Genomic DNA, 20,418 nt, shown 5'->3' on the forward strand with positions numbered 1-20,418 from the left:
TGCGAGTCTCCTTTAGACAAAACACACTGATGCCGTTCCACACAGCGTCAATACCAAGACTCTTTCCCCATCTCAGGGAACCAGGGCTACAGTCGTTACCTAGACTTTATATATATGATGAAGGGCAAATAAATAATGACACAAAAATAAGTGTAATGGATCTTACCAACATTAAGCGGCTTTTTTCTTTAATTAAAATTATGGAAATAATTTGCAAGTAAAAAGGAAGTTTTGCAAAAACTCAACTATATATTTAATATTAAGCAGAAAGCTATAAAACATTTACAAAATATACCCAGTGCCAATCCCTTCTATGAGAATGATTAAATTTTATAAAACATCTCAAAAACTGCTAGTTCTCACTCAGTCATTATCAGTTTTCAAAGGAAGTTAAATATTTGAAATGCTTTATACTGTAATTGTTAAGCTCATGGTTAGATAAGATAATGATTATTAGTGATATAAAGTAAAATTATATATGAATTAATATCAAATATATTACGATGAAAATTTGTCCACTTTTCATTTCTCATAAAATGTCCTAAATCAGGCCGGAATATTTTGCTAGAGGGGGTGTTAAATTCACGTTTCATTCCCAAGCCCACAAAACACAAATTACACAATCAGTGCTTGTATCTTCCAACTGTTTGAGTGCACATTATTGTGCCATGTTTGGCTGTCCTCCTGCATCGCCCTGCGCCTCCTGCAGCAACTGCTTGTACTGGCTTTTGAAGAACCCAGCCTTGTAAAGGGAGAAATATGCTGTAATAAACTGCACTGTAAGCATTTAAACATATAGATTGTGTAGACAGGTGAAAGTGAAGTGTTATGATGGTGATATACTTTATAGAGAGCCGCTGTGATGAGAGCCAGTAGCAACAGTCCTCCTATTACTCCTCCAGTGGTCTCTTTGGTCAGGTTCACCTCCTCAAACACCTCCACTTGAGTGTTAATCTACAAAGTGGAAACATGTAAACAAGTGAATTTTAAATGCAGTCAGAAGTGATCTCAGTGTAACAGGAAGTCCCCCTTCCTCCTCCACAGATGTTCCATGTCGAACAATAGAGACATTATTATTTGATAACATGATTGGGTAACACTTTACTTGAAGGGGTGTGCATAAGAATAACATGACACCTTCATAATCATGACATGGCACATGTTATGAATATGAAGGAAGTTGTATGCATGTTTATGACAACTGTCATTAAGTGTCATTCGCTCAGTTATGACATTTTTAATGCAAATATGACATTGTTTGAAATGTCTTTGTTATGACAACTTGACATAAACAAATACATCATAACCTGTCAGTGTCTTTGTCATGACAACTTGACATTACTAAGACAACACAACCTGTCATAAACATGACATAGCAGATTAATTATCAAACTTAACAAACCACTTAGCTTTATTGGTTAACATTACATTAAACTGTCAGGTGGTTGGTTTTAACATTGGCTGTCATGAAGCCATTATAACTTTTTAATGACAAATTCAATTTGTACCACTGTAGTTGAGGTCATGAAAAATATTCATGACACAGTTATAATGGCCTCATGACAGCCAATGTCAAAACCAACCACATGACAGTTTAACTTAATTTAATGTCAAGTTGTCATTACCAAGACACTGACAGGTTATGATGTATTGGTTTATGTCAAGATGTCATAACAAAGACATCTTAAACAATGTCATATTTGCATTCAAAATGTCATTATTGAGCGAAAGACACTTAATGACAGTTGTCATAAACATGCATAAACCCTACTTCATATTCATGACATATGTCATGTCATGGTTATGAAGGTGTCATGTCAGTCTTATGCACACCCTTTCAAGTAAAGTGTTACCCATGATGGTTTACTATATTCTTTTGTTATAATGCATCTGTTTTAGTGTGTGTATGACCCACATGCCTGTCTCTTGTGCTGTTGTTGTAATCTGTTTTAAAATGCTTTGACATCACAGGAATGAATTTTATTTTAAAATATAATAAAATAGAAAACTGTTCTTTAAAATTGTAATAAAATTTCACAATATTACTCTGTTTACTGTATATTTGGTCAAATGAAGAGACTTTCACACCCCAGACTTTTGAACAGTGTAAGCATTCTTGACTCTGTTGTATTTGCACAGGAAGTATAGATTTATGTGAAAGAATGTTGTAAGTGCAATTGTCAATATATTTGCAAGAAGCAAAAAGAGAAAAGTATGTGGTCTGAAAAAAAAAGAATAAAATACAGGTCAAATGATCAAATCATAAACTATAAACAGTCGACTGCCGTTATAGATTCCTTCAAACAGAGCACAGTTTTGAGAGCTCTTTTTACAGTCATTAGACTTGACATGAACGATCACTGTATTACCTGGACAGACGGTGCAGTGTGTTGAGAATCAGAGGAAAAGAAAATGTATTTGCTCTTGTCATAATCCAGAGACGCTGAACTGACCAACTCAAAAACAGCAGCCTTGAGTCCAGTCTAAGAGAGACAGATCGTGACAATAAGAAATGATCAAACAGTTATGAAGAATATATATGGTCTGTTTTGAGATATGAATTTACTTTAAAAGTCAGATACCTGCTCAATCCATCCAGAGCTCACATTGCCAAATATATTATACAGTTTCCTTTCATTCTTTATGAGAGTGATGTCACAGCTGAACACGGCACACACCGCCACAGAGCAGTTCTGACACACACAGAGAGAGAGAGAGAGAGAGAGAGAGAGAGAGAGAGAGAGAGAGAGAGAGAGAGAGAGAGAGAGAGAGAGAGAGAGAGAGAGAGAGAGAGAGAGAGAGAGAGAGAGAGAGAGAGAGAGATTCATTAATGTGTGTTTAAAATATACAAGAAATAAATCAAATAAATTGTGGAAAAAAAATAGGTAAAGCAAAACAAAATTCAAAAAGTGTCCTCACCACCAGACGATAATTTTTAATAACTTCCAACAATGCAAAATTGGTGATAACAGGCTTCGTCATGTTCTCACTGTTACAGCCAGGTATCTTTAAAAAGAAAGAAAGAAAGAAAATCCCACTTTCTTTCAGCAAATGCCCTCTTGTAAGTTTGCTGAGGTCCTCTGGTTCAGGACCACTGGTTTCAAACTACAGTATTCTGTACGCTTTCCTTGGTGATATTTTAAAACAAGTTTCTGAACAATTATGGGTGAAGGATGGGATGCCGTTTTTCTTCCTTACATCATACAGAAATTATTTAATTACAGTAAATTACAGTTTTTGCCCATTGCTTGTTTTTGTCTATACTGGCCCAACTCAGCCCCTACTTGTGTGAAAATATAGACATTGTAGTTACTGTATGTGTTTTCAGTAACTACAGACAGTTCTGGATTTTGATCCCGCCGAACTGCCACATGAGTTCATCTACGTGGATGAGGCAGGCTTCAATCTGGCCAAAACCAGGCGTCGGGGCCGTAACGTAGTTGGACAAAGGGCTGTTGTAAATGTCCCTGGGCAGAGTGGGGGAAATATCACCTTGTGTGCTGCAATTAGTGTCCAAGGAGTCCTTCATCACCATGCCACTCTAGGTCCTTACAATACAGGACAGATCATTGCATTTCTAGATGCACTACATGCAGTTGTGCAGGACAGACCAGAGCAGCCTAGGTTTGTTGTCATCTGGGATAAAATTAGTTTCCACCGGGCTGCTTTGGTCCGAGATTGGTTCAACAACCATAACCATTTCACACTTTTATACCTGCCCCCTTACAGCCCCTTTCTAAATGCAGTTGAGGAATTCTTTTCAGCGTGGCGGGGAAAGTATATGATCGGCAACCACACGCCATTGTGGTGGGATCAATCCAAGGGTGGATTCGACGCACAAGGCGATATTTTCCCCGATGCCTAGCGCGCGAGGACATCGCGGTGATGTTGACGAGGTCTTGTGGCCAGATCCGAACAGAAGGCGGGGCCAGATCCGATACGAATTTTATTTTTTTAGAAAGGAGTGTTAAGTTGTTCATTTTGGCATAGAGTTGTTAATCTCCAAGTGCCATGTCTGATTGGCTTGTGTGTAGAGTTTTGACATAATGAGCCAAATTCTGCAAAAAGTGCATAAGCAATAGGCAAAAAATCAGTATGCCTGTATGGCCTGTGAGATAATAAATAAATTCACACACTTGCAAATTTGAATTAGTCCAGATGTCAGTATCACCAAATTTCACTGGTACTCTGATGAAAACTTTGAAAGCTAATTCTCTGAGGTCATTCTGAACCTGAAAGAGAGAGAGAAAATAAAGGAAGAGTTACGTTCAGGATGGGCATTTTAACATTTTCTTCTGTTGATAAAATAAAGCCTGTTAAAATCTGTCATTCAGCCTTTTTGAAACTACAGTATACAACCTTTTTATAATATACTTTAAGATAGAGAACTACAGTACCTTTAATATCTGCTGGACCGGTTTCATAAGATCCCTTTTCCCTGAAGTAAAATTAATGTGGATGGTGGAATTTTCATGCCTTTTATTTAAAAATGATGAAAGAAAATGACAAAATTACAGTATAGGATAAAGATTTTTTATTATTATTATTTCTATACAGAAACGTGGGGCAGAGCACTAACCTTATCAAGGCAATATAGATGGCATATTTGACATCAATGGTTTTCTGTTTGTTAAACTCACTGTCGCTTGAGTGTTTGTCATTCCCACTGTGAGAGATGGAGGTTTGGTTTATTAGTTGCATTTATCTGTTCCTGATGAAATGATCATGTGAGAATCCTCCTAGAGCTCACGGTAAAGGTGTTTTACGCTTTGGGTTCAACAACTTCTAGCACACAAAGATGATGTCATACCTCGTGACTGCAGCAGTAAACCTCACATTTTGGCCCAGTGTACTTTCTTTATTAATACTGTATGTAATATCAAACACAACCTAGAATTTGAACAAAAAAGCCAGAATAAGCAACAATTTTGGACTAATTAAAGTTGTTGTAAGTCATATATCAATGTAACATGTTGACCAGTCACACACCCATGTATGTTGCTCTGGATAAAAGTGTTTAACTGCTTTGAGTTTAGTCAAGTCAGTAAATGAAAGTATATAAGCATACTAGTTGAGCTGGACAATTATTTTTTATAAATTATTACAGTAAAGTATAAATTGTTTATAAGTAATATTAAAGTATTTTACGTAATCGTGATCACGATTTCTGCTTCTCTTGATAAATAATCATAAAAGTTCTCTTGAAAAGCATAAACATTGTGATATTGGCCCGTTGGTTATTTTTCCTCAAAAGTTTCCTTTTTTTATTTTATTTTGTTACATTTCTGTTATCTTGTATCAGTAACAAGTCTCCATGAGCTTTCATACTTGGGGTTGCCAGATGTCTAGAGTTTAAATCCACCAATCAGAGCTTTCCTCTTAAATCAATAAATTATCCAACAAGTGTTTTACTTTTAATCTTCCCAACTTGAAAACCATGCGCTGATGATCTGAAAATACAAACATGTATGTTGGAGTTCAGCGATCTCCATTGTGATATTCCAACACATTCTCATCCTTTGGCGTCATATAGGTGACGCCATATGACATTTCGTCGAAATCTTACGCACATGGCATCCTTTAGCGTCAATATAACACGCACTGTTATGGGTAGGTTTAGGTCTGGGGTAGGGTACGGTTATGACGCCTTGGGTTCTGCGTCTCATATTGACGCTAAAGGATGCCATGTGCGTAAGATTTCGACGAAATGTCCAAAGCGTCACATATATGAAGCCTTGGGATGAGAACGGGCTGGATATTCTGCTCAAATGAATAAATGAATGAATGAATGAATGAATGATCATCTGTGACTAAATCTGTAAGAAAACCTTCTAGGGGACTATTTTGTAATAAATGTAATAAACGTTGGTGTCAGGGGTGTGATTATTGACCTGAGTGTTTCCCTTGAGGATGGGTTTACTGATCTGGCAGGAGGTTTCTCCCAGTGTAACTCCTCGCTCAGCATCCAGAGACACACACTCCACTCTGCCCTGCTCATAAAGAAAACTTGAATTTAACTACCATTCCATTTGTTACATGGTTTAAAAATATTCAACTCTAACGCTCCATATTTTTAATGTGGCTCTGTTATTTTAAGTTTTATTAAAAAATGTATTGCATCTTCAGGTTTTTTACAGCTATTTTGCTTTAGCAAATAATTGTTATTGTCATTATTAACTAGTGTTTACCTGTAAACTATGTTTACCTGTTTAGATGTGAATCTCCTGTAGGAAAGTCCAAAGGGGTAGCTGAGGGTGAAGAGAGTGTTGTATGAGTTTTCTCCTCTGTTCTCTACAAACACGGTCACGTTGAGCTCCTGCATTATTCCAACCTCTATGTTCGTAGATCTGGACCACAGAAACCAAAGAGAGATTTATTAATTTCTTGCAATACTTCAGTTCAGAAACAGAGCAAACGGTTTGCTCACCCAGAGAAATTGAAATCCATTCTAAGGTCATCGACACATACATTATCAGTTCCACAATCTATCTCAAAATCCAGCTGTAAAACAAAGTGAAGGCACAGAAAAATTCATGAATTGTACATCAAATTCTGGTAATTTCTGCTCTTAACTCAGATGAACTCTTACATTGTGGTCTGTGGTGATCTTTGTCTCTGGCAGCAGTACTGGTCTCAAATTTCCCATACTTCCTGATGGAAGACCCTCAAATGTGAATGTTATCTGATTGGCCAACGGATTCAGAGCATCTTCTGAACAAGCCTTATGGAAACGAGAATCAATGAGAGACGTTAATAACAAAACACTTTACGATTAAACTTGGGTCACTCTTGTTATGCATTTGATTCTTGTAATGTCCCCATCATATTTCTTGAAATGTTGAATATAATATTAAACTCAACATTTGGAGTTTTCTCAGTTAAGTAGACAATATAGATCATTGGCTCCTTATATCCTATCAGGTTACATACTGTTTAATATCCTGACAATTTTCTCGCCACTGTGTAAATAATCAAGTTATAATTAATAGTTTGTGTTGTTTAAATGTTTGTATCTGAAATTTCTACACTTTTTTAAATGCAAGCAAATAAAAGTTACATTATAACAAAGATGTATAAAATAAAGATAATTAATGAAGTTTGAATGCCTGAGAAACAGGAATTACCCTTTAAGTCCAAAATTTTAGCCTAGATTCACCAGATTCACTGCAAATGTATGAACAAATGCAAAACAAAAATGACATTTGATGCTTACCTCAATAAAAAAAGGATGAGGTTTGCATACTTCCTTTAACTCAACGTTCATCACATCACTGAGGAGCGTTTTTTTGTCTGGGAAGTATGCACGATATTTATGTCGCTTGGAATCCAGCATTATGGTGTAACTGATATTTGAAGCCAAACCTAAAAAACATGTTTGATCATAAATGCCCCAAATATTAGAAAAGCAACCATACCGGATTTCTAGAGCACACCAGAATACTACAAACCTTGAGCAGAATATATGACCATATGTGATGTACAAAAACTATGTAATTATATTATGAATAAACCTGGTATGCGATGTTTGTATCCGCTCATGATGAAGCACACAGTCAGGTCGTTTTGCAGTGGCTTTGTGCAGTCGGTTTGGTCAACGGTTGGTATTTTGGTTGGGTTGTAAGTTACTTTGGTTTCCAAGAGCATGATGGGTCTGGACCTGAACGAGCCACATATAACACATATGAATGATTATGGCTGAAACACTGTTGTATATATTTTAGTTCTTTATAAAAGAAAACAGACCTGAGAAGCAGAACTGCTCCCTTGGACCCAACAGCAATGTCAGAAAGGCTGTCTCGAGTCTGGTCTAGAGAAGACTGACTCAATGAAATCCCAAAGAACCGCAAACCTGGTCGCACAGATGATCCAGCAATCCTCTGTTTCATTCAAGAGGGAATAAAACATAATGAAAATATAAAGCAATTCGAGTAAATTAAGTGAGTCAAGGGAAAGGAAAGGAAGAAATGTGAACCATGAGGGTGAATTCACGAGTTCACACTTACATACAATTAAAGGGAATAAAGTATAATGCGTATTTGGCGTGCTGTCCGGGGGGAGGGCTCCGAGCTCGGAATTCGGCCCGAACCCAGAGTACTCCCCCCTGTATGTAAAGTGGTTTAGGACTAGAAGAGTGGAGAAGGGGTGGTGGAGGGACGCTGCTAAACTGTCAGAGAAATGAGGTGAGACTGCTGAGTCTATATATACACGTTTTAATCATGATTACTGAGTGCTCTCCACCCGTGTTAATTATCTGAACGTGCTTCTCCTGAACTTTGTTAATAAAACATCATGAATACATTTTATATCCCTTTTAACTGCCACCAACCCTCGTCTTTTTCACCTGTGAGTATTTGGGATTTATTTTATCTATTCCGCCATTGAAGATGTAGATGCTGCCCTGTCCATCCTCCTCTAAAGGAGCCCCAACCAGCACATCCATGAAACCATCACCATTCAGATCTGCTGGACTGGCCAGAGAAGAGCCAAACCGACCCCTCTGACCTGCCATGCCCACCAGTGTATCCGAAAAAATGAATTTTGCCTATGGAGATATAACAGAGAGAGGAGAAACAGGGTTAAACAGACTCAAATTTACATTTATTCAGTCTTACTTGATGAACTCTTTAAAAATATTAGTCTTAATTGAATCCCCCAAAAAAAACACTGACCTGACGCGTGATGATGTAAACAAACACTAAGCCCTCTCGGTCAGACTCTGTGTACGTTGGTGCCGATACCAAAAGTAGGTCTGTATAGGAGTCACTGTTCAAATCCACCACACACACCTCAGCTCCGAAATATGAGCCAATCTGAGGCTGAGAAAGAAGCAATATAGTTACCATACAGCTATTCCGAGTTCATGTACTTTCACTCGCTTACATTAATTTGTGATGTGCTAATATGTTACAGAAATTTGAGTGTTACAACCTTAGGAGGATCCAGTTGCTTTAAATCACTTCGATCAATTCTTGAAACAGTTACTTGTCCCTTATGCTTGTGTCTTGGTGCTCCCATGACTGCATACTTTGCTCTGGACATTGTTGCTATTGTCAAGGAATAACCTGTGAAGAAAATACACTTTAAAGCTGCAGTCCGGCATTTTTCCTCTTTGTCGCCATCTCTGTTCGAAATCTGCAATTGCAGTCATTCGCGGAATTATCAACTTTACGTGGGTTGTAGTTCAACACCCTCGACACGGCACAGCGCGGATGAACACAGTGTTTGAGGAGAGTGTGCAGCTGTCAGTCACCGCGCCGATGTGGATATTGTCATTCAGAATCACAGATTATTCTTTTTGGAAGTATGACCAACATAAGAATTTTCACCGGGAAATGTCATCTGAACTAGTAAGAAACATTCACTTTTGTTCTGGTTCTGACATTGCAGTAAATCGCGCTGATTAAATCTAACAATTGCTTATAAGTTATCATTTCACGCAAAACCGTGCAAAGTAGCTATACTATGTTCTCTAATTGTTAATGTTAACAACGTCAGCAAGCATTGCGTGACTACATCATGTAATGTCCTTCCGATATTATCCTTGTTTTCGCATGGGTCCGGTTGCAGTCTCTTTTTTTCTGTAGCCACTCCGAAGTCCGAACGAAGTCTTTTGCATTTTACAGCGGGTGAGTCTCTAGTTGTCACTGATGATGATCGTCGTTTGAACCTTTCTGGATCCGCCATCAAATTGATAACTTTAATTATATCAAGTGCTGTGAGAAAAGGCTATAAATCTCTACCTCCAACATCCTCACACGCAATATAGCTTATACTAGCCGAGACTCCTTCTTTATGTGTACAGATGTGACGTAATGACGCAAAGACATGCTCGAATCTCCCGCGGAAATCCACCAGTACCACTAAAATTAAAAACATTATTACAAGCTTACCGTTTTGCATCGAGCTAAGGCAAGCAGATAGTTTTGAACACTGGCTGGTTATGTATTTTATCAAATATGTATTTTGGATAATTTTTAACCCAAAAAAAGCTACGGACAGCAGCTTTAAAATAGAAAAAAAATTCTGATGTTTTGACTGATTTATATTGATTTACACAATCGAAGAAGAGATCTCACCTAAATAACTGTCATGCTCACTTCCAGCTTGAAAGACTGAATTAGGCTTGAAAGACTGATCTGAAATATCATTTGTTTTGTACAGCTGATATCCACCCTTCCACTGGAAAGCTCCCACTGCGGTCATTATCATATCTGTCTGAATGCAGATAACATTGTAATGTTCAATTTCCAGATAAGTTTACAAGCATTCAAAATCTACAGTGTTTTTCATTGAGGTGGATGAAAAGTTAAACATGAGTCAAAACATAAAATATCATGGATATCTAACTTGCAAATAATAATAAATAAATAAATAATTGGTGTCAAATAAGTGAAATACATAGAATTACATTTGATGTAAATGCTGCACTAAACCCGTCCTGTGCAAACTCCATTCGAGATGAATCTCCAGAGGTCTGGGTTCCTAGCAAATAAAAGCAGCAACACAGTTAACAATAAATGTATTATTTATTTTAAATCAATCTATTGAACAAAGTAACTGTACTAACATGACAGCTGATAAATGTAAAATGTAAAAATTCTCTCTGTTATTCATTTTTCATTCCCTCTGCAAACATACCTTCAATGGCTATAATGTTCTCTTTGAGTTTTTCACGAATACTTTCCAGAGCGTCAAAATTGGTTACTTTGAACACATGCCTATTGGTGGGTAAAGATGCAATAATTGCCAGCTCTTTTGTTGCTTTGTCATTAGTAAAAGCATTGCCAACCTAAAAAATATTTCATGAAAATAATTGTAACACTTCTTAAATCCAATGATTTTAATAACTTTAATAAAGTGGATATTCCCCCAAATCTTACCCCAATAGCATATCGTGTTATATGTTTAGCTTGTGCGTGTTGAACAGCTTCAGTCAACAACTTTGAATCAGTTGATTTACCATCTGTGATAACAACCAAAATTTTACTGGCTGATGGTCTTACACCTCCACTACTCACGAATAGTTTATCCCTATTGAAAAATAAAATAGTACAAAATATTCAATCAACAATACAATTATGCAACTGTATAGGATACATTTCTTTTAAGTTTACATTGCTTGTCTTTGAAACATTGTTCAAATTATGGAACACTGTAACATATTTACACACACACACACACACACACATGAATGCAAAAAGACTCATAGCAATATGCGTATCCACTCATTGATATACATTTATTTTCGTGTACTTTTGGCATGGTTGTTCAGACAGCTATGTTTTTTGCTTGTATTATCCATCATCCGAGTTTTTCTTTATATGAGGAATACGTTTTTTATATTAGGATGTGCTCCCAGCCCTCACTATATATCCTGTTACTGTAAACTTATCTTCACTTTAAGTCATTCTGTCAGAAACAATATTACTTTTAATAGCATAGATAAAAGATGAAATATCAGCAGTCATGTCTCACACAAGATGTCTTATAGCTTTTGCGGTGGAAGTCCTTCCTCTCTGTTTAGATATCCCATTCACTGCATCTTCCCATGCCATGGCGTTTTGGACTTGAAACTTGTAATGAATGACACATTCTGTAGAAAACTGTGCAATGGCAAACTGTAAGAAAGATAGATAGATAGATAGATAGATAGATAGATAGATAGATAGATAGATAGATAGATAGATAGATAGATAGATAGATAGATAGATAGATAGATAGATAGATAGATAGATAGAAATAGGATAGATAGATAGATAGATAGATAGATAGAAATAGAATAGATAGATAGATAGATAGATAGATAGATAGATAGATAGATAGATAGATAGATAGATAGATAGATAGATAGATAGATAGATAGATAGATAGATGGATGGATGGATGGATGGAAGGATGGATAGATAGATAGATAGATAGATAGATAGATAGATAGATAGATAGATAGATAGATAGATAGATAGATAGATAGATAGATGATAGATAGATAGATAGATAGATAGATAGATAGATAGATAGATAGATAGATAGATAGATAGATAGATAAATAGATAGATAGAAATAGGATAGATAGATAGATAGATAGATAGATAGATAGATAGATAGATAGATAGATAGATAGATAGATAGATAGATAGATAGATAGATAGATAGATAGATAGATAGATAGATAGATAGATAGATAGATAGATAGATAGATGGATGGATGGATGGAAGGATGGATAGATAGATAGATAGATAGATAGATAGATAGATAGATAGATAGATAGATAGATAGATAGATAGATAGATAGATAGATAGATAGATAGATAGATAGATAGATAGATAGATAGATAGATAGATAGATAGATAGATAGATAGATAGATGGAAGGATGGATAGATGGATAGATAGATAGATAGATAGATAGATAGATAGATAGATAGATAGATAGATAGATAGATAGATAGATAGATAGATGATAGATAGATATATAGATAGATAGATAGATAGATAGATAGATAGATAGATAGATAGATAGATAGATAGATAGATAGATAGATAGATAGATAGATAGATAGATAGATAGATAGATAGATAGATAGATAGATAGATAGATAGATAGATAGATAGATAGATTGATTTAGTGCCTGATAAATGGGGGTAAAAATCATGGACAAGCTAAATCATAATAAATGCATGGATTATCATACCTGTGTATCACGGTCTACAAAACTTTTGATCATTTCTATAACAAATGCTTTCATCTTAATAAAATTCAGAGAATTTACACTTCCAGATCCATCCATTAAAAAAGCAATATCAATTTGTGATGGTGGGCATTCTGAAGTTGGAGAAATGAATAATTGCATCATATTTTCATTTAATCATAATATTAATGTAATACAGTACATATAGTATGAAGAAGACTTGCTTGAATGGTAGAATGTCATAAATGTACCTCTCAGAGTCTCTGGCACAGATCTGCTCACAACATTATCTGGACTGATTTTAAAGCACATGCCATTGTAAGTGGTTGTTACATCACAGGTCTTAGGAATGGTTGGACCACAAACCTGAGGGAAATTAAGATTTTATTTTCAACATGACACTCTATTCTGGGCTATATGTACAATTGTCTCACACAGATGATAGCGTCATCTACACTGCACAATGAATCTACCATATTTGCACTGTTAGTTATAATGAAATAATTTGTGAGAGCACAAAAATCGTGCTGTAATGACGAGATCTCTGCATTGTGCTCAACAGACATCGTGTGTCATCGGCTACCAGGGGCGGACTGGCCATCTGTGTGATCTGGAGTATCACAGAACGGCCGGTACTCCAGGACGGCCGGCGGGCCGGCCCACCACCCGCCACACACGCAGTCATCACCTGTTTTTTTCCCCCACTAATCTGTTTCACACTCCAGTACTGTAGGTGGCAGCAATGCACCTTTAAGTTGGATGCCAGCGCGGAGCATTATCAGCTCGGCCCAAAAAAAGTGCGATCGCGGCCGAAGCAGCTGTGCGGACTGATCTCGATCATGCGAACATTATTACACAGAGTTGCGCGATCCACTGAGAAGCATTTCAATTCAGTGCAGAATTCTCTATCTCTATTATAAACCCACAGATGGCTGTGATTTAAGCTAGTTAAAAGCCAGATTAAACAGCGCTGATATTCTCAACATCTTGACGCAAAAAAACAGGTGAAACATTGTTCCAAGAACAAACCAGTTAGAAGACATTTCACTCCACAACTTATGAATTAACTGTAACTTAGTAAAACAAACTTTTTTGGCAGAAATGTGCCTGTATTCATATTAAAAATGCTGTTATATTAACCCCCTGGGGTCGGCTATCGCGCCGGCGCGATAGGCAGACTTTTTTTCTTATCAGTGCAAAAGAGACTCAAAATACTCTGTTGATTTTAATCTTACATGTAAGTGTTATACATCAGTCGATCCTGTTTAGTGTATATTATTTTTCTGTATACTCACAATAAAAACAAAGTGTTGTGCTTTTTGTCAAATGAAGAAAAATAAACATGATGCGAGTTTTGCCTTCTCTCTGTCAGTGCAGTCCATTCTGAAACGCGTCCGAAAAATTAACTCTAACTCTGCAAATACTTGTCACACAGGCACGAGAGATTTTTCTTTATGAAGCTTGAATTCTCTTCTTTTCAATGAAGTAATTTATATAAAAAACAAATATTCTCAGTTTATGTAATCTGTATGAAAAGAGAGTGCTGTCAGAATTTTTTTCCCCAGCTCATTACACTTCATTACGCGTTAATCTGACACGCCCACGGAGAACGCGCGCTATTCAAACGCAAATGTAGAGGAAAGCCATGACAACGCCCACATCAGCCGTTCCACCGCGGCGGTAAAATGTGGGGTGTATTTGCTACCTTTTACCGCTAAGAGGCGCTACAATCATAGACTCTGAAAAGTGTTCGTTTATTCTCTCTAATGCGTAATCTGCTGCTCATTCAGAGCGATTGAAAGCTGGTAGCAGATGAATTCAACAAGTGAAACGTAGTTAAAATAATTCATTACCACAATACTGAAATTAGGCTGAAATACTGAAATGAAATTGAATAAATAATGAAAACATTTATATTAAACGTTTATATTTTACCTTCTTGATGCTTAAATAGCTAACTGTTTATAACTGTTTACTTATTTAAAGTCAAGAGTTTTGTTTAATTATCATTACAACATAAATTTGCTACATTCCAGTAGAACCGCAGCCGCTGCACAAAGGACACAAACTGATGAAGGAAGATTGTCAGCCGATTGCATCAGAAAATGAAAATGAAGAAGCTCGTCTTTAGTCTGCTAAATTATTGTGTAATGTAAAAGAACACTAAAATTACTTAAGTTTGAAACCAAGTTCGAACATTTCAAGGTTTAAATAAAGTGTTTTTTTTTATTTAAAACAGGGTTGCATCGGGTTTAGAGTTTATTTCTTTTGCGATGCAAAATAAGAAACACTAGGCTAATATTATTCTTGCGACATTTTAAATTTGTATTGCCAAATAAATGACATTAAACAATTAAAACAGTAGGCCTACAAAACGAAAATTGTCCAAAGCAACATAATTAAATTAAAACATGCGTTTTTCTTTGCCTCTCTCGCGCTGAATCTCTTTTTAACAAGTTTATTTAGTCTCCCTCGCTCTCCATATGAAAGAGGAACATTAACACCTAGGCCTATTGTCCTGCGCGCTCGATACAGCACTGAACTGTCCCTCCAACCCCCCACCGGCTATTGGAGTCTGAGGCTGATTTAACACAAAGAGAAGTCACAATTCACACTTAAATCGCTATTCTAGACAGTGTTGATAATGAAGGAATTAAATGATTTAAGTTACATGTAGCCTAGTGAAATTTCTGTCATAAAAGTTTATTACTAAATATTTCATTATTTCAATAATTGATGAAATAAAACTGGTTTGGGCCAGCTTTTTCCAAGCAAAACTAAATATAATCTGAAAAAACGCATGTTCATTTGTTGTCATGAACAAAATGTTCAACTTAATATTAAATTCTACAGGGATCTTTGGATCCTTTCAACCAGGCATGCAATTTGTGAATTAAGTTTTTATTATTTTTTTTATTATTCAAATAAATATCGAACCACGGTGCTTCGTGGTAATGCTGCTAAATTAAATAACATGTAGGCCTATAGAATAATTATGAACTTAAATGAAACAATATCGCAACATTTCGACAAATACATTATTTGATCTGTTTTTACATTTTAATTCAGGGCGATTTAGCCTGCTACATTTCATTAGAGCGAGATTTTCACCCTTGTCATTTTCTCATTGGGAAGCGCTTACATAGGCTACATGTTTGAGTAGATCCTCTGTACCTCTCGTTTTCATATGGATTACATAATCAGATAACATTTATTAGCCTGAATATTTAGACATTTAAAGGCATTAGACAGAGCCGATTTCTTATAGTGACTGAGCTGAAGTGGCTTTCGGTTCATTTTTGTGACGCGCAGTTCCCGGAGACAGAGACGACAGATAAACTTTTGTCGTTAGCAAAAGTTCGAATAAAACCCGATTTTAGAAAAATGCATAGGGCCACTCGGCGTGGTCTGCCAAAACACTTAATTATAAACTTCAATATTTCATTCAAAATAATCTCAAAACGCTTTGTGAAATTTTGAAAAGCCGTGCATGCATTAAGGCCACTTGAACTATGGACAACTGAAACGCTGGTTTTGATTTTATTGTTTATCGTTGTTTAAACGTGCTTGTTCTGTTGCATATCTCTATTTTATATTTGATATGGTCTATTGGTGAAGTAGCCTATAGCATTGATTACTGTGGAGGGAGGGGTGTGGGGATTCAAATAATTCAGCAGAAGCAGGGATGTTTAGACCAGAAGGAAATCCCCGTCCCCCTGGCAAATCACACTTTACTTAAAACCATGTTTTTAAAAACTCTAGGTTGTAGGGAATCAAAAAAATAATAATAATAGGCCTAATAAAATATATATATATATATATTGGCTATATATATAAAATTACTTTTTTTACAGAACTGCTTTTGAAATTAAGATTGGCCTCATACGATTGGTACAGATGCAAAGTCGTTCTGTTGGATACTATTGTTCCTTAGTGTAAAATGGAAATGCATGGTAATTTTATTTTATAAATATAAGCAAAAAACTGTATGGTGTACCAGAGTTTTAGAGCTACACAAATCTCTCTGCATTAATAAATATAAAATTTACAATAGACCATGTTTGTTCGGGATTTGAACCCGTGTCATCTTGATGATCGAACCGTAAGTTCTACCACTCGGCTATGAATTTTCTCACTGAGAAATGCCCAAACGTTTGTTTGTCATGAGCGAGAAAACGTTTTGTCGTTAGCCTGTGAGTGTAGGCCTACTTTAGCCTACATGAATAAAAGTAGACCTTTTACAGTTTTAAAAGATGATATCTTATCTGTATGACCAACAATTACGCAGTAAGTTCTTTTAGCTGTTATGAGAAAAATAAATTCAAATGAACGCGCCGCCGCGTTTGTCAAACTCTAATTCAACATGCCAGAATAAAGCCAGATTTTAGAATAATGCATAGCCACTCGGCGTGGTGTGCCAAAATACCCTAATTATAAACTTCAATATTTCATTCAAAACCATCTCAAAACGCTTTGTGACATTTTAAAAAGCCGTGAATGTATTAAGGCCACTGGAACCCGGATCGTAACTGCAACGCGCTGCATGTCTCAATACAGGAGCAGAAGCGCTGGTTCAGATTGTATTGTTTGTTGTTTAAACGTGCATGTTGCATATTTAAAAATATTTGTTTAAAAATAAATGTTTGTTGTAGGCTTATTTGCAAATTACCATAACTTGTAGAATTTCATCCTTACTGTTAATTGACATTAGCCCCACTTACGTTTTGATAAATGTCCCTTTGCGCCACCTGGCGGTCATTTCGCGAACGACTTTGAAATGCGACTGGTTTATTTTTATTGTATTGGTCTACTTTAAAAAATAATACTTTATAAGACATTTATGGAAAAAGACTATTTTCTTTTCAAGATTCTGTAGAATGGCCCATATAGCATTTGACTAGAATTTGTTTCCAGGTATGACTAAAAATGTGCTTTTGGCTTTCATTTATATTTTGATTGTTTGTATATATATATATATATATATATATATATATATATATATATATATATATATATATATGTGTGTGTGTGTGTGTGTGTATATATATATATATATATATATATATATATATTTAGGCTATATATATACAAGAAAGAATGCAATGACAATATATATATATATATATATATATTGTCCTTGCATTATTTCTTGTGTGACACCCCTGAATGAAAGGCTCATTATTATGTAGGGTCACTGTCTGAGAACCACTTAATATTCATGATAGGGGTTGGGCCGTTCCGCCCATCTGCATATTGCCTTGGCAAACAAAAAAATGTTTTTCACAATTTAAAACAATCTATTGGTTTATGTGAATGATTAGGAAGGATGATTTTCAGATCATTTTGAAGCCAGAACTCGAAGCGTCAACATCCATTTGTCAAAAGTCTTGTGGACACATATTTAGTATTTGTTTTGTGGTCTTATTTCAGCAGCTTTCATTTTAATTTTTTTCAATAACCACGCATAAACAATATTCTCTTAAAAATACAAACAATGTACATACAAGTTGCTCACAGATTATGGTAGCCCTGTTTGTGCTATATAGAGTGAATTTACACCTTTGCCATTAACATGTTTATAAATAACTGAAAAAAGCACAAATGTAAGGGCATCACAGAACATCCAAATGGCCCCAAAAACACCTCAGACCCCAGAGGGTTAATAGTCATGTAGGCCTATAAATGTAGGCTATTAAATGTAATGCAGTAATGTTTTTGTTTAGAAGTTATGGCAGTTTATTTATTTCTTTTGCATTAAATATTTATACTAAATGTTTATGCTACAATAGGTTTTTAGAGAATAATATATATATATATATATATATTACAAAATTTTCACCAATTGTTGAACCAGAATATCAAGATATTTTATTATTTCGCATATGATGGTGAAAAATAAAAAAGTCAAAGTTAAAAGTAAAGGTAAGGTAAAAAAACACCACCATGTTATAATAAATATTTTTTAGTATAGCCCTTCTAGATTATTTTATCCCTTGAGGTAGCCCTCACACACAAAAAGGTTGGAGACCCCTGGTATATAGTAACTAAATGTTTTATAATTACACGTTTGTGTAATTAGGGTTTCTGTAGCCAGTGACATTTCATTATTTGTATTTTATTTTCAATGCAGATGTAATGGCATTGTACATTTTTTTGTTTTTATTTGAAGACTGAGGCTTCATTAATAAACAAAACCCCAATTGTCATCATTGTTTTTGAGATATTACTTGCTGTGAATACCTTGTCTGATATAGGTTACAGTATTGTGGCATAGTATCAGGACATCCTAGTGGCTAGGGGCGAATGGCTGGATGATGGGCCTATTTGGGAGAAAGTCCAGGGCTGTTTTTTAGCCCCAGTCCGTCCCTGTCGGCTACAATGTTTATCGCTGCAATCTTTCATGTGACGGGAGTGGATCTAAATATAATACTATAATCAACACTTTCAGTATTAGTTAATCTCGACAGCTGTAATGGTAAAAACGTAGTAAAAGATTTTGAGAGAGTTCCATATGTAATACTTATTTCATATACAGAGATGTTAGCCAATCATAACAGTGGGCGTTCCCACTGAAGTCTCACGGCAGACACACCCCTTAAAACAGAGCGTTCATATCAGAGGTAAAATCAGGGTGGACAATGGCCTTTTATTTCTAAATTATGACAATTTGATGTAAAAATCATACCAACACTATAAGTCCACCTCAGGAAACATAAAATAACAATAAAAAATATCATGACTCTATTAAAATATGAAACTTACCACTGCTGTTGAAGACTGAGGATCTAGAGACATTGAAAGTCCAAGGGACATGTTGACAGCCTCATTGGTGACTGTTCAATAAAAAGTGATTAAAAAAAAAGAAATACTATCATGGATAATACAACTAGTATATTTTATTACATACATGAAATCATCATTTACAAACAAAGTACCGGTAATGGACAGTGGAGTGCAGTTTCCTTCAGTGACAGCACAACGATATATTTGTCCTCTTTGAGTTTGATGGTGTTGTATTAAAGGATCACTCACAAGTAGACTATGGAAGATGACAGGAGAATAAGAGAACATGTTAAAAAAGGAGAAATCTGTGGTGTTCCTGGTTGGGTGTGCTGTTTGATTATGATGCAAAAAATGCTGTATTACACACAGAAAAAAAGGATGGACATCAGCATAGTTTTAAGTTATTTTTAGTTAAATGTTGCAAAATATTTTTACGTTACAGGAAATCACAGACAGGGGAAATAAGAAATACTGGCAAAACATTAGGTGGAATTCAAAACCTTTGCTCTCTTATGAAACTGTATTAAATTTCAAAAAATATTTTTAATTGGACCAGAACCGTCAGCAGTGGCTCTCAAAAACGTTTAAATTTAGCAGTTCTCCAGCATGACCTACTGTACATTACAGCGACTAATGTAGTTAGTTAGAGATGTAATTTGCTTTGCAGTGCCTTCTGACTAAAATATTTTAAAAAGAAACCACATTGCACAACTCAAATGTAGAAAGGTTATCTTAGCTATTCAAATGAAGGCCCTTTATTATGTACACTGTCTGAGCTTTGTTAAGAAATGTGCTTAATTGTATTGAATGTGCTTTTGTAGTGTACTTCAATTTTTTAAAATCTGCGAAAAAACTACTTGAAGATAATAAAATATTATGAAATATGATTATAAAAAAATACTTAAAGACATTACTTTTATGACTATGTTTTGGTTATTTTAAGGTG

At 35.5% G+C, this 20,418-nt stretch overlaps 1 protein-coding gene across 1 annotated transcript in view; it reads right to left on the reverse strand.

Moving 5' to 3' along the window:
• Positions 1–388: 388 nt before the first annotated feature.
• Positions 389–20,418, reverse strand: part of LOC130080610 (integrin alpha-X-like) — a 55,028-nt gene continuing 34,998 nt past the window's right edge. Inside the window, exons 4-31 of the mRNA XM_056246043.1 lie at positions 19,625–19,728; positions 19,452–19,522; positions 12,941–13,055; positions 12,693–12,823; positions 11,476–11,618; positions 10,881–11,031; positions 10,639–10,789; positions 10,409–10,482; positions 10,077–10,215; positions 8,929–9,062; positions 8,670–8,816; positions 8,342–8,542; positions 7,744–7,877; positions 7,512–7,657; positions 7,214–7,362; positions 6,590–6,721; positions 6,428–6,501; positions 6,206–6,347; positions 5,892–5,990; positions 4,811–4,890; positions 4,580–4,666; positions 4,398–4,476; positions 4,137–4,232; positions 2,920–3,006; positions 2,583–2,693; positions 2,370–2,483; positions 844–954; positions 389–742 (exon numbers count right to left, since the gene is read on the reverse strand). Coding sequence (XP_056102018.1) covers positions 659–742; positions 844–954; positions 2,370–2,483; positions 2,583–2,693; positions 2,920–3,006; positions 4,137–4,232; positions 4,398–4,476; positions 4,580–4,666; positions 4,811–4,890; positions 5,892–5,990; positions 6,206–6,347; positions 6,428–6,501; positions 6,590–6,721; positions 7,214–7,362; positions 7,512–7,657; positions 7,744–7,877; positions 8,342–8,542; positions 8,670–8,816; positions 8,929–9,062; positions 10,077–10,215; positions 10,409–10,482; positions 10,639–10,789; positions 10,881–11,031; positions 11,476–11,618; positions 12,693–12,823; positions 12,941–13,055; positions 19,452–19,522; positions 19,625–19,728 — 3,286 coding nt within the window. The 3' untranslated portion in view covers positions 389–658. The remainder of the gene's footprint in view (positions 743–843; positions 955–2,369; positions 2,484–2,582; positions 2,694–2,919; positions 3,007–4,136; positions 4,233–4,397; positions 4,477–4,579; positions 4,667–4,810; positions 4,891–5,891; positions 5,991–6,205; positions 6,348–6,427; positions 6,502–6,589; positions 6,722–7,213; positions 7,363–7,511; positions 7,658–7,743; positions 7,878–8,341; positions 8,543–8,669; positions 8,817–8,928; positions 9,063–10,076; positions 10,216–10,408; positions 10,483–10,638; positions 10,790–10,880; positions 11,032–11,475; positions 11,619–12,692; positions 12,824–12,940; positions 13,056–19,451; positions 19,523–19,624; positions 19,729–20,418) is intronic.

The sequence above is a fragment of the Rhinichthys klamathensis genome, unplaced genomic scaffold (genome assembly GCF_029890125.1).
Source record: "Rhinichthys klamathensis goyatoka isolate OS25496 unplaced genomic scaffold, OSU_Roscu_1.1 h1tg000035l_1, whole genome shotgun sequence".
Taxonomy (NCBI): Eukaryota; Metazoa; Chordata; class Actinopteri; order Cypriniformes; family Leuciscidae; genus Rhinichthys; species Rhinichthys klamathensis.